Source organism: Mastigoproctus giganteus, chromosome 5, assembly GCF_048544385.1.
Source record: "Mastigoproctus giganteus isolate SK-2022 chromosome 5, ASM4854438v1, whole genome shotgun sequence".
In the NCBI taxonomy this organism is placed as follows: Eukaryota; Metazoa; Arthropoda; class Arachnida; order Uropygi; family Thelyphonidae; genus Mastigoproctus; species Mastigoproctus giganteus.
This window is the reverse complement of record NC_143579.1, coordinates 95014108-95029922: the sequence shown is the minus strand read 5'-3', so window position 1 is coordinate 95029922 and position 15815 is coordinate 95014108. Positions and strand designations below refer to the sequence as shown.

Genomic DNA, 15815 nt, shown 5'->3' with positions numbered 1-15815 from the left:
GATGGGCTAAGAAGTGGCAACTGAAGTTTAACCTTGACAAATGCAAAGTACTGCATTTTCCTATATATCATTTTGTCAATGATATATAGGAATTTTGCTAGCAGGGAAAAGGAGGTGATTATCCCTCTGTATAAGGCAATGGTCAGGCCACACCTTGAGTATTGCGTACAGGTCTGGAGGCCTCATTTTAGGAAGGATGTAGATTTACTTTTAGCGTGTACAGAGAAGGGCAACAAGATTGGTGAGGGGAATGAAGGGATCCTCTTATCAAGAGAGGCTTAAGTTCTGCAAATTGCAGTGGGTGGAGACTAGGCACCTGCGCGGTGATCTGATTGAGGTGTATAAGGCCTTGAATGGGTTCAGCATGCTGAATTCTGATGGGATCCTTCCACTTGTTCAGATTACGAACCTAAGGGGGCATAAATTCAAATTAAGAAAAGACAGATGTAGATTAGATGTGCGGAAATTTGCCTTTAGCCAGCGAGTGGTTAATTGCTGGAACAAACTTCCATCTGTCGTTGTGGAAGTTGATAGGTTGAATAAATTTAAGGAGGAACTGGACAGGCATTTGGAGGGTATGGTGTGATTTTTTTTTTTTTTTTTGGCTGATGCTGCATAAGCTCATACATTTGCTTTCTTGCATCACATTCCACTACTACTATTACTATTACTTCGTTTTACTTCCTTACAGGATTGAAGGGAGCTGCACTGCTACAACAATTTTCTCACAAGAAATGCGACCGAATACCAATGATACTTAGTGGAGATTTCAATGTTAATTTTGCAGATACTCAATCCAAAACTTTCACTGGTTTCTAAGAAAATAAATTTGGACTAATGTTAAATACTTCTAGCTCTGTATCAACTACTAATCATGGAACTATAATTGATGCTGTGTTTCAAAGACATTTACACTCTTTACAATCTCAAGTGCATGTATCATATTTTAGCTATCACAAACCCAGTGTAAGTAAATTACCTATTGAACATGTATTCTTTTCATACTAAATCCCTTTAACCTCGTCCAAGCCAAGGATGTTTTCACATAAAATAAAACATCTTTCGTATGTACAGGCTACACATGGTGCTTTTTTATATACGGAACTATAAAACAAACTACTATCAAAACAGACTGACCATTGAACCCCATTTTGTTGGAAGGCCATAAGGCCTACAATGGTCATGAATTCACTGCATTTTGAACATTAAACAATCAAATCAATGCATCAACACAACTGATCAACATATCCTCAAGCCAATGCATAATCATGACTCTTATTCAGTGAGAAAATTAACATACAGCAGAAGAAAGCGCGGGCATGCACACACACACACACACACACACCCCCCCTAACCAAGAACAAAGTTAAATAGCAAATAGTTAGGATATAGATTAGAGTATTAGCAGTGCATTGCAGCCCACTACATCATGTAACATATAAAAGTTTAAATTATATATTAAAGAAAATACAAAAAAATAAAGAAAAATAATAGAGGAGAGTACATAAATAGTAATAAAGAAAACACACCAAAGCAAACAGTGATAGTTGCAATGAATTTAAAAGCTGCCTGCATAAAATGATACTGAACTAAATTAAGGATAGGTACATATAATGGCCACGCCAAATAAGATATGAATACAAAAGAAAAGCAGGACTTAACTACAACAAATGGGGGGTGGGTGAATTAAGAAAAAGGGTGTTGTAGTGGAAAGCATTCCTAAATTAATTTAGAAATTATAGTTAAAAAGAGACAACTTAATGGCATCCCCGGAATGACAACCACTGCTAAATTTTGAGAAATGCTATTATATGTGGAACTATAAACCTACCACAACAAGATGACAATCACAATAGGCTGACCATTGAGCGTCCCCCCTATCTCATCAGAAAGGTACAAGTCCTTATATTTCAATCAACTTTGTTCCTAGTTATCAGTTTGGCTTTGCTATGTGAGTATTTTTTTTTTTTCTGCTGTATTTTCATTTTTCACTACACACAGGCAGAGGTCGACTGGCCATAAGACTTACTGGGGAACCCCGGTGGGCCAGAGGCTGGGGGAGGCCGGTGTGATTTTAAATATTATACTTTGGCCTCCGATACCTTCTATTTGTTTTCCTAGGTAAGAATTTTTGACCCAGTCTGCCTCTGCATACAAGCCACTGTTAGCAAATGTATTGCATTTGCTCACTGATTACTTGTCAGTTGTGTCAATGCATTAATTTGATTTAGTTATCATTCAAAATGTGGTGAATCCATGAACATTGCATGCCTGCCATCTTCTGAAGAGATAGGGCTGGGTGGTCTGTTTTGATTTGAAAAAAATTACATGATAACAGCAAATAGCACCAACATAAGAGCAAACCACTGACAGAGAATAAATAACAAAGAAAACAAAAAAAAAATTAACTACAGATAGCAGTATGGGAATTATCATCTCAATTCCCTAATAACCATGCAAAATACAAGAAAATAAAGTTTAATTATATGAGTAATAAAGAAAATAAACAATTAGGAAAAATAAAATGAAAAATAGCATAAAAAAATATAGGTGGCTACAAAATATTACCTACCCCATGTTGCAAAAACATAATTAATATACAAAAAAGTAAGAATATGCCAGTGGATATATATGGATATGCGTGATGTGCACATATAATTTGAAAATTAAGTTTAACTTGTGCATTAAAGAAAAACAGTAAGAAAAAGAATAAACAGGAGAGTAGATAAATAAAAATAAAGAAAACACAGTAAAGCAAACATCAGTAGACATATATACATGTGTGTACATACACACACTGGATGCTGCTAAATTTGCACTTAGTAATATTCAATTAGAGATTTTAATGCTTTCTAAGTATATTTACAAAAATGGTACTATCAACTGGTAATATCTAAACATTAAATAAGGGTTTGCTCTGCTGAAAATTATTCTAAATGTATTTTAATATTTATTTCCTATAATGCTAAAGTAATTAATCAAAACAAATTAACAAGGCAGTACAATACAGAATTTAACATAACTTTGAAAAAAAAAAAAAAAACTTGCAAGAAATTAGCTCTCATGTACAAAATGCAAATTAATCTCATAATATGCTATTATACCTGAGACAGCTAAAAAGTCATCAACTAGCATAATATCATCAACAGCCTCTATAAGAATCCTCACACAGTTTTCCCAAGATAATCTAAATGCTTTCATATTTTCCTGGGCTACTTGAGAATTTGAACGAGCAGCAAGAATATGAGAGGCATTAATAACCTAATGATGAAAAGTAAAGTATATTTTTACTTCTACTTAGATGTCAATCTAATTTTGATAATTATTATCAAAAAATGATTATCTATGTGCCCACTAAAATTTACAAAAAATGGTGGTGTGGAGAGCATTCAAATTTAAAACTTAAAATGATACTGTATTTGACATACAAATCAATGACCATATTAACTATTTTGACTTCAAAAAACTTTATATACCACTTTCATTACTGGTCGCTTTACAGTGCTGTCTGGCAATGACTGCCCAATTGTCTTCTTGGACTGCTATTCCCCAGGATTCATTGCTGGATGCATTGTTATTTTCTACATTTCTTAATGATATTGATGAAGGCATATCAGTTAATGTCTAAGTTTGCAGATGATGTGAAAGTTAGCAAGTGGTTAATGGCATTAATCAAGGCCTCCAAAGCCAAGTAGTCAGGAGCAGGAGTGCAGTAGCGCATGCTCTTTGAATAGACCTGGGTTCAAGCCCCTGACTGCTAAATATGGTCGATCTGCCAATCAGCACTGGACTAGCGTGGCAGATTATGGTCTATTTCCCTGAATGAGTTGTTGAGAAGGCTTCCATACTGAAGTGGGTTGATAATGGCTTCAATTTTTAATGACATTAATTAAGGTGTGCTACCCAACAGGATCAGGAAAAATTAGTCAGATGGGCAGAGAAGTGGCTTATGAAAGGATTTACAAGTCTTGACAATAAAACTGCTTTTTTTGGCAGTAGGCAGAAACAACAATAACAGAAACAGCAATAAAAATAACACAGTTAACAATATAAATTTTATGTGAACTATACATACTTTCAATGCAAATGGTAACATCACATTAAATATAATTATGCACTAGGAAAGCATAGCTGTAAGAGACACTGCAGTGAATTCCCAAGGTGTTGCATTGCCCAGATACTTACATTATTGGGTTTCAATTGCTTACCCATCATAATGCTACTTTTTACTACTATCATTTGTTGAAATGCTGCTATAGTTACACTAATAGCAGATAATGACTAAGTGTTCAAACAAACCATTTTCTTTGTTAGTCGAAAAGGGAGTGTAAATTATTCCAATTTGATAAAATAACAAAATAAAATTAACTGATTAAAAATGAGTAAGCAGCCAAACTTATGCAAGTTGTTTTTTTAAAGTTGTTCTGAAAGTGCATAGGATTATATTTCTGAAATCCACAAGAAGTGAAGAGACTTCAATTTCAAGTACTCTTTTTTTTTTTTTTTTTTTTGATTTGGTAGTTATTGGCACATCAGCTTCTGTGGCCATATTGCACCTCCCAAGGTTTTTGCAGTACTTTGATCCAAGCCCGAGGCGGGAATCGAACCCGCGACCTTTGGGTTGCCGGGCAGGTACTTTACCCATCAAGTACTCTAACGTAGAATGAGTACAAAATAAGAATTCCGAAATTCTTAGAATTCTTATTTTGTACTAAAAGAGCAGCCAATCACGAGTAAAACTCAGAAAATATCAAATACAGGTTTACCTCACTTAAATGTGGAGAAATGTAAGTTCTGCAATATGTTATCCGAAATATTAATGATGCAACGAAAGTGGTCACACTTTTAAGACACGTATAAAAACAACAAAGCACAAAGAATTTATTAGCAAAACAATTGCTGTTTTAAAATAAAAAAAATTAAATCTCAAAAAGAAAAGATCATAACTTCTTTTAAAAACCAAAATGATGCTGCAAAAAATGCAGATTAATTAATTTAATGACATACGACAAACAATGATTTAAAAAGTCAAAATAATTTTCTATTTAACTAGGCGTGACATCACATAGCTGAGTGGTCATGAGAAAATGTGCAATAGCATGTGCTCTTTAAGTTGCCCAGAGTTCAAGTCCATGAATGCTAAATACAATCAATGTTTGTATTGATGGTTTATTGTAAACTCCACTGACCTTGTGGTCGTGCTAGAGTATAAATATGAGCGTTTTTTTTTTTTTTTTTGATATAACTGACCTAAATGTTAGCACTAACAAAAGCTCTGTTAGTATTAGATACTAACGCTAACAGATTGGAAAAGTAATCTGTTAGCATTAGATACTATATTTTTATAGTATATATTACATATATACTATAAAAATATAGTGTATATTACATTATGGACATAGTGTATCTACTGCCACTGCAATGGCACTAGCCCGTAAATTCAGTATACTAATGATTACACTGGTCGGCATCAATCTCCTCCCTGAAATAATTTCAACAGGTTCTTGTAGGATGTTCAAAACCTTAGATATGTGCTCAAAAAGTTCTTGTCACCCTCAATTTTCAAATATTTTGGATTAATGACAGAAAAGACCAAGACCTGTAGTTAATTTAATCATCTTTAACATCTATTTTATCTATTTATTTTTTCTAGAACATTTGGGAGATTTCTAGAGCATTTGGGAGCTTTCTAGAGCATTTGGGAGCTTTCTAGAGCATTTGGGAGCTTTCTACAACATTCGAGAATGTTCCGGAACATTCTCGAATGCTATAGAGTATTGTTACGAGGAAGAAAGGTCAGGATGTTTCTGGACAGTTCTAGAACTTTTGACTGAGTTCTCTAGAAACATTGTGAACCTTCTAGAAGCTTCTCAACTGGTGTATATATATCTAGGATCACAGCTTCAGCAGTGGAATCTTCTTGAATAGGATGTCAAGGTGTCTTTTTTATAGGAAGAGGAGATCTAACATAATGACCTATTACTCCATGGATGGTGTTTTGGTTTAATATAACAATGTCCAGGAATTAATGAAAGAGTTACATCTGGAGCATGTCCCGGAACAGTGGAGGCTTTTCACTGATTTATCCAAGATCAGCTTGAAAGCAGTTTTATTACATAATGGAAATAAGTATCCATATATTCAATTCACATGAAGGAAACATAGAAGAACCTATACGTTCTTTTGCAAAAAAATATGTTATCAAGAATACAAATGGAATATCTGTGCTGACCTAAAAGTAGTAGCTTTTCTGATTGGACTGCAAGCTGCTTTTAATGTGAGTGGGGCAGCCATTGGTGGAGAAGTGAAGAATCCATTTACCTCCATTGCACATCAAGCTAAGTTTGATAAAAATATTTGTGAAAGTGATGGAAAAAGAAGGAAAAGGATTTTGAGGCAAAGTTTCCTTGAATCAGTGAGATCAAGATTAAAGAGGGAATTTTTGTGGGCCCTCAAATCAAACTGCTATTCCATAATGATGAATTCACTAAAAAATGAAATGCTACAGAAATAAGAGCCTGGAAGGCATTTGAAAATGCCTGCCAAAAAGTTTTAGGCAATGTGAAATCATAAAATTACAGTGAAATTGTGGATGAGCTAATTTTAGCATACAAAGAGTTGGAAAGCAACATGTCATTAAAGCTTCAATTTCCTACATCCTCATTTAGACTTGGACTGAAAACTTGGGAGTAGTCTCCAATGAACACATGGTGAAAGGTTTCTTGAATGGAAAAAAGATACCAGGTAAAATGGAGTCTGAATATGTTGGCAGACTACTGTTGGTGTCTCTCATATGAAAGATACCAATAGATGATTAAAAAACACAAAAAAAAAACAAAAAAAACAAACAAAATAAGTGCTTTGTTATCAGATAAACATTTTTGTAAACAGAATAAGGTTGAGAGAACAAATATAGATACGTATAATTATAACCCAGTTTAATGTAAAATATACTAACAGTAACAGGCAGTAGCTTTCGAGACTAACGAGTCTCTTTATCAACTGAAATTCAAAATACAAATACAACGGATAAGTGCAATGAGCTGAGTGATGCACGTTATTCATGTGCTATTGTTGCACGGACGTGCGCTGTTTTTACTCCACTGATCATCTAGCATTAAAATGGTTGTCTCTAGGATGGGGTGTAGACGTATGCCTTTGTGGCGGTTTATTGCCTTTGGATTGTTTAATATGTTAAGTGACTCTAGCCATAGGCGGTGGCGAAAGTGTCGTGAGTGTTCTACTATTTCAAAGTCACGTTTGGGATCAAGATCATGGTTGGTGGCCCAAAAATGTTCCGCGACTGCGGACTGGTCAGTTTCGGCAAGCTGAATTGCTCTGTCATGTTCTGTAAGGCGATTTTTGGGCCACCAACCACGATCTTGATCCCAAACGTGACTTTGAAATAGTAGACCACTCACGACACTTTCGCCACCGCCTATGGCTAGAGTCACTTAACATATTAAACAATCCAAAGGCAATAAACCGCACAAAGGCATACGTCTACACCCCATCCTAGAGACAACCATTTTAATGCTAGATGATCAGTGGAGTAAAAACAGCGCACGTCCGTGCAACAATAGCACATGAATAACATGCCTCACTCAGCTCATTGCACTTATCCGTTGTATTTGTATTTTGAATTTCAGTTGATAAAGAGACTTGTTAGTCTCGAAAACCTGCCTGTTGATACTATTAGTATATTTTACATTAAACTGGGTTATAATTATATGTATCTATATTTGTTCTCTCAACCATGGACCCCAGCACACCAGGCCCATTCGTTACTATCCAGAATAAGGTTAACAGACCCACTGTTCAATATGTTAGTATTGTATGTAACATTTTCTTATTTGTAGAAGAATTAGAGAAATTTACCTCAATATGATGCGTACAACATTTCCTAATGACACTCTCCAGCAAATAAACGAAAATAAAATTATGTAATATGATTACAAGTAATAAAATTAATTTTTAAAAAAAATATTAAAAAATGAAAACAAGTTTAAACAAAAATTTTGAAAAAAACTTTCCTTCCTTTTTTTCAAATTTTTTTCAAAATTTGCATTGAACTTGTTTTAATTTTTTTTATTAATTTTATTACTGTAATCATTTTACTTTAATTTTATTTTTGTTTATTTGCTGGAGAGTGTCATTAGGAAATGTTCTACATATCACATTAAGGTAAATTTCTCTTATTCTTCTACAAATATTGAAATACAACGTAAACATATTGAGCATTGTAGCTCTGTTTTATACTAGTAATATTTTCTTGAAATATATGATTTTTTTTTTACTAGAAACTTAGTTTTTGACATTAATCCCTTCTCCCTTAAAATTGGTGGGTGTTAGGGCAATATTGTTACCATATTTGAATTCAGCAAGGTAAAATCTACAAGAATCACCCTGATCTCAAATTACAATTTTTTGCGTTATGAAAAGAATTCGAGTTAGCGAAGAAATGAGTGCTTGCCCTAGGAACAAATGTAACTGGGAGCTAGTCAGGAACTCATATATCTCCTGACTGCCAAGTTATGTGTCCCTGATTTGGAACCCAGAAAAGAATAGTCAAGGGCGGACTGCTCTTGTCAAAGATGATCTAGTTTTATTGGGTCACTGTATTGTCAACGAAACATGTTTTTTGTAATAAAGATAGGTGGTGTGGTCCAGCACTAGGGTCTGTTTGCCAGGAAAAACAATTGATGATATTACCAACAGATTGTCAGATTTTAAGGGAGGTAAAGAAAGAATTATTATTCAAGTTGGGGGGGGGGGGGACTAACAATATTAAACACACACAACTTGGCCATCTGTTGGAGAAATACAGATCTATGCTGAAAAAATTCCGCAATTTCGATAGGAGGGATTATATGCTGAAAGCCTTGTGGATTAACTTGAGACTTGTGTGAATCTGCAAGGTTCTAGGGGGGGGGGGGAGATTTTTTATCAGCATGGCCTGCATTTGTAGATAGTAAGAATCTATTTTGTAGAGATGGTATTCATTTGAACAAAGATGGTGCAAGGATTTTTTCAGTATCATTGAGGATACCTAAAGGTTTGGGGAAACTGATAGTTAAGGGGGAGGAGAAGGGTAATTTAGATCCACTTTTATATGATGATATGGATCAACAAAGTAATGCTTGCACTCACCTCATGAATTCTTGTTTGTTACCACTACTGCCAATGTTGATAAGATGTTCTCAGGGTAGCAATGTTTCAAATGAGAGGGAAGATATAAGTCAGATAGAAACTAAATATCTTCAAGGGGTATGTCAGAATAGTAAACTATAGAAGATTATTTAGACTCAACTGGTCTACAGTAATGACAGGAGGGTTGTCAATAAAATGGTTGAATTTCAACTCCTGAGTAGGAACAACTAATGCTGACACAATAGAGCTAAAAGAAATGTGGTGCCATTTGGAAATTGGTAATGACGAATACCACTGCGGTATGTATAATGCATTTAGGGAAGATAGAAGGGGTGGAGGGGTCATGCTTCTTATCAAAAGCAGTCCGAGCACAAAAAGAGCTTTTCCTGAGTCTGAAGGAAAAGCCAGCATAGAATCTGTGTGATGTGAGTTAGTCAGAAGCAAAGTAACAAAGAGAGTGGGAGTAATCTACAGACCAGAAGATTTTGAAGAATATGACAAGAGTCTTTACATGCAGATGGAATGGGCAAGCAAGTGTGAATGTCTTATTATGGATGACTTTAATCTACCACAAGTTGATTGGAATAAGTGGAAGGGATACTTGCGATTGGGAAAAACTTTTTTAAATAAACAAGATGATTATTTGTACCAGCATGCCAGAAAAAATACTAGGAGAGAATATTCTTGACCTCATCATTATTAAGATTCAGATGACATCACAGGAACCACTGCCAGGAAGTGATCATGCAATTGTCAGTTGGAAGATGAAGAAAGATGTTGCAATAGTTAAAGGTAAAGGCATGGGTATTAACTTCAGAAGAGGCAACTGACAGTTTAAGGTGCCATATGGCATCTGTGAACTGGAGGGATTGCCAAGGGATAGCAAATACAATTCAATTATTGAATACTTTTGATGATCCTTGAAAGTGTAGCAGACATTCTCTGAGATATGCCAAGCTGTGCTTGCTACTTGGGAGTCTAAAATGGCACCTGGGGCAGATGGAATCTATCCAGTTATATTGAAGGAGGCAGCAAGGGAAGTAAGCAAACTCTTAGCCATAATTATGAGAGCATCCTTAGATTCATGGGAGATCCCTATCGACTGGAGATGTGCAAATGTATCCCCAATTCACAAAGGGTGACCCAAATAATTATAGACCTGTTAGTTTAACTTCTGTTCCAGGGAAAATAATGGAGCCACTGGTTAAAGAGGTGATAAGGATCACTTAGACAAGACCGCAGTAATAGTTCAGACACAACATGGGTTTGTTAAGGGGAAGTCTTGTCTAACCAATTTGATTGGATGGTACGATGTGGTCACAAAGGAACTGGATGCAAAAAATAATTCTGATATCATATACAGTAGACTCTCGATTTTCTGGGATAGATGGTAAAAAAAAAAAAAAAATCCTGGATAATCGATTTCCTGGTTAATCCAAAAATGCAGAAGTCCCCGACATAAGTAAGAGATACGTTCCAGGACATCTTACTTAAGTTGAGTTTTATGTAACTTGGGAATGAGTAATAACATATTACTAATAATACTATAGTATTACTGACAAATCTGAATTCAGCGTGATACTTGTTAATGTTTGACCATTTTCATACAAATGTTAATGTTTGACCATTTTTTGATACAAATCGATCACTTTCCTTTACTTGGTAGATTTACTAGTAGCGCTGTCACTTATTCTCTTAGTCGGCAGCATGATAACAGACAAAATTAAATTTTTTGAAAAGAATTTCACAGGGTTAAAGCAAAAACTCAGTATTATCACCTCACACGAGCCTCACATTTTATTAAAGCACATTTCTGGAGGTCACTACCAATGTTGCATAAATCGGGGACTTTTTGTATCGAAAAATGTTCAGCAACCTACGTAAAAAATATCGTGAGAGATAAAAAAATAAAAAACTTACCACGCACTACTCGCGTGTCCAATACGATGCTTCCATTTATATTTTTTATGACGTGCATTTTAAATCTAATAGCTTCTGTTTATATTTTACGATGTTGCGTATGGTTTTGTCACCAACATTATAATGGTTCCTTAAAGATTTAACGGCTGCACTGTTTCCAAACTTTTGAATAATTTCAAGTTTTTGTTTAACTGAAAGCACAATTCTTTCGAGTTCACCCATCATTTTCGCAATTTCTAAACAAAAAAAAAATATTTACTATAAAAAAAATTCCAACATCCCTGACATAAATAACGAAACAAAATTTGTCTTTTTGCAGTGCAACAGAACACAACAATCGATGTGATGCACTAAAACAAACTAAACATTTGTTCCCTTTTTTTTTTTTTTCTTGAGTGGTAGGTGTGAAGACAGTGGGGGTTGCAAGATAATAGGTACACTAATCTCCCACTGACGAACTTATAAAGCCACTTATTTATGACTTGTAAAACATCCACTTAAACCTATTCTAGTTATTACTAGAATTTTATGATTTCTGGTTGATTTTTGTTTTTAATTTGGAGTCTTGAACTGTCCCGGTTAAACCGATCCCGGTAAATCGAGAGTCTGCTGTACTTGGCTTTCAGGAAAACTTTGATAATGTTGCACATGGAAGACTGCTGTACGGACATTAAGAGCAAATGACTGCAATGGATAAACAGATGGTTAAGTGGCAGGTGGCAGAGAGTGGTAATAAATGCACACTGCTCTACGTGGACTAATGTTATTAGTGGAGCCCCCCAGGGTTCGGTTTTTTTTTTTTATTATTTTTTTATTTGGTAGTTGTTGGCGCATCGGCTTCTGTGGCCATATTGCACCTCCCAAGGTTTTTTGCAGTACTTTGGTCCAAGCCCGAGGCGGGAATCGAACCCGCGACCTTTGGGTTGCTGGGCAGGTACTTTACCCACTCGGCTAGCCCGGTCGGCCCCAGGGTTCGGTGCTGGGGCCGACCGGACACATTGTTGGGGCCGACCGGGCACATTGTTGTTTTGTGTATTTATCAATGATATTGATGAAGGTATATCAGGCTTAATGTCCAAGTTTGCAGATTATTATTATTATTAGCCATACGGTGCAAAGAAGCCTGAGGCTCATGCTGTACCAGCCCAAAAAAATTTCTGAATTATCCTGAGAGAGAGAGAGAGAGAGAGAGAGAGAGAGAGAACAAGAGTCCGAAGTAGAAGGGAATCACCAAGAGAGAGAAGAATGATGATATCCAGCTCAGGACTCTGGGTGTGCCAAGCCCATACTCACCAGATGATGTTACCAACAGGTGATATCACATCTGGTGAGTATGCCACTTCTTTTATTCACTAAGAATGTCTCCAACATGGCACCAACTTAGTGGTTTATCCCAATACAGCAGAAAAATGGTCTGCAATCATATGCTGGCTGTTACCAGGGTGTGTTTTTTGTAACTGCACACCTCTTTTTTTTCATTCACATTCACACTCTTAGTCATTTTGAGAGGTCAGTACTCCTGAATTAACTTTAATGAAAATAAAAGAAAAAAGTTACTCTCTAAATCTGATATTTAATAGTAATAATACCAAAATACATTCAATAATTACGTTCAAAAAATAAACTGTTTAAAGCTGTAACAAATGCAGAAAGGCACTTGATGCATGAAAGTAAAATGTTCGTTCTTTTGTATTAGCCCCCCCCCCCATCTCACAGCATGGGACAAGTGCAAGGAATGCTTAAAAATGCAAAAATGGAGGATAACCGAGCAGTGGGAAATTCCCTGAGTCTACTTTCTTATTTACAGGGACAAAAATGATTTTCATGATGGTTTGAAAAATATCATTTGCTGACTATATATCCTATAAATAAAAAGACGAGGCAGAACTGCATGCAGGTTTGGCTTTAAATTGAGTTTGTTTGCAATGAAAAACTGTACATTTAATAATTAACAGATATAACGTATTCCAACTTGTGAGGGTGGCACTTTACCGCGGGATTGTCCTATTAATATTTATGGAAATCAGTTCAGAAGTATTCACTGGCGTTTTACGGTGGAGGGGCCATATCAAGGGTTTCTGTGTGTGTGTGTGTGTGTGTGTACACACACAATATATATATATGTATGTATGTATGTATGTATTTAAAAATGTGTGTGTGTGTGCGTGCATGATAAACTAATTACTGCACAGCAACAGTACTATACAGTAATTACAGAGCATTTTATATATCATGCAGTAAGTAATTACTTTTGTTTTGTAGATTTGTAAGTTCCATTGATACTGATATTCAAAAAATCGATTGAAAAAATTTAAAAATTGATATGCCGTTGTTCAGAATCTGTAATATTTAGTATTAAGTATATGTAATCAAAATATTGGCTTAACATTTTTCCTAGGAATTCAGGGAGGTACAACTGCTGTAAACCTGTTTGGGCATATTTGAGAGCTGAGAAGTCTAGGGATCAGTGCTGAATCTAAACTCAAGTTTAAGCTAAATGCGTGCCTGAGTTGGCTAACAACACTAGAAACCCGAACTAGTTCACAGGCTGTACCTACAAAACCCAGGAAAGTGTGTCTGTGTGTGTTTTAATAATTATTAAAATGCTTTTTACACATCTACTAAAACAAATCTATTAGTTATGGTTTAATCCACAAATCCTTTATTTTACATTGCTTTGATATTGAAAGGAAGGTTTATGTTATATTTCAATGTACACATTACAGAATTTTCGTGATTATTTTTTGGTTGTTTTTATAGCACATAACAGATTTTTCTGACTCTGAATTAATAATCGTCACTTCACTATATGCATCTTACTCTTACATTATAGTTAAGTAAAAGCTTGATAAAATAAAGAAGTGTTTTGCATATTAGCTAGTCTTTGACACATGAAGTTGGCTAAAATATTAAGATTTAGTTTAATTAGATAGGCTTCTTCACTCTGTATATTGTGGATGGGCAGGGAATAGGCTTATGGTGAACATCATAAATCTGTTGTTTGTTGTTGTTGTTTTGGTTTTTTAAGGAGCATTAGCAACTAAGGCCATATTGCTCCGGGTTATGCGGTGGTCATTCCCTGACCTTTCCGCATCCTCCGTATTTGGTGGTGACGGGCTCGAACCCCGGTTTAATCAAGAAGCGTGTGCTACGCACCACTGCAGCTCCTTCCCACCTGGCTACGGAGGCACCATCATCAATCTGAAACTATATCATAAGGATGAAATGCACAATACTCAGAGATTTCATATGTGACTAATGTTGTTGTTATTTGGTTTTTAGGAGCATTAGCAACTAAGGCCATATTGCTCCAGGGATATGCAGTGGTCATTCCTTGACCTTTCCGCATCCTCCGTATTTGGTGGTCATGAGCTCGAACCCCGGTCTAATCAAGAAGCGTGTGCTACGCACTGCCGCTCCTGGCTATGGAGATCATCATCATCATCAGCCATTTTCAATCCACTGCAGGATGAAGGCCTCTCCAGCAACTTTCCAGTTCCTTCTGTTTTGAGCACTGGCCATCCATTACTACCCACAAACTCATGAATTTCATCTATCCATCTCCGCCTTTGTCTTCCAGGTTTTCTTCTAGCTCCTCTTGGATACCATTCTGTTATTTTCTTAGTCCATCTGTCATCATGTCTTCGAGCTATGTGTCCTGCCCAGGACCATTTTAGTTCTTTAGTTTTGATAAGAATGTCCTTTACTTGAGTTTGTTGCCTAATCCATGTGTTTCTCTTCTTATCTAACAGTCTGATTCCCAATATGATTCGTTCCATTCTTCGCTGTGTAGTTCTCAGCTTCTCTTCCATTCTTTTGGTGAGTGCCCAAGTTTCACTGCCATAAGTCATGGTGGGGAGTATACATTGGTTCATTATTTTACGTTTCAGACAAACTGGGATATTGCTCTTCAGTATGTGACTATATTTCCTGAATGCTATCCATCCAAAATTTATTCTTCTCTTGACTTCCAGCCATTTATCATTATTACAGCTAATGACTTGTCCCAGATAAGTATATGACTGCACCTTTTCAATTACTGCTCCTTCAATCTTTATTTCCCTTTCTGTGGCATACTTGTTCATCATTACTTTTGTTTTAGCCATATTCATCTTTAGTCCAAAATCCTTACTAGCTGTGCATAGCTGATTAAGATTTTCCTCTAATTCGTTGGGATCGTGGCTTATGACCACAATGTCATCTGCAAATCGTAAATGGTTTAGGTACTCTCCGTTCACATTGACTCCTTTCTGCGACCAGTCTAATCTTCTGAAAGCTTCCTCAAGGGCAGCAGTAAACAGCTTCGGAGATATTGTGTCTCCTTGTCGAACTCCTTTCTCAATTTTAAATTTCCTACTGTCTTTGTCTAGTCTAATAAAGGAGGTAGCACTCTCATATATTTTCTTCAAAATCATAATATATGGGGTATCAATGCCTTGTCTTTCCAGTGCCCGAAACATTGCCTTATGCTGTATGGAGTCAAATGCCTTTTCATAATCCACAAATGCCAGGCATAATGGTGTTTTATATTCATTTGCTTTCTCCATTAGCTGTGATATTACATGAAGGTGATCCATAGTTGAGAATCCTGTCCTAAAGCCAGCTTGCTCTTTCGGTTGATTCTCATCAAGTATTCTGTCTAATCTGTTAGTAATGACCCTTGTGAACAACTTGTAGATGTGGGATAGCAAGCTAATTGGTCTATAATTTCCAATTTCTGATTTATCTCCTTTCTTATGCAGCAA

General features: G+C 35.9%; 1 protein-coding gene across 1 annotated transcript in view; it reads right to left on the bottom strand.

The window, feature by feature from the left end:
- The window catches only part of LOC150085574 (catenin alpha-like), a 707146-nt gene that overhangs the window by 367760 nt on the left and 323571 nt on the right, over positions 1 to 15815 (bottom strand). Inside the window, exon 14 of the mRNA XM_090373354.1 lies at positions 3105 to 3261. Coding sequence (XP_090229480.1) covers positions 3105 to 3261 — 157 coding nt within the window. The remainder of the gene's footprint in view (positions 1 to 3104; positions 3262 to 15815) is intronic.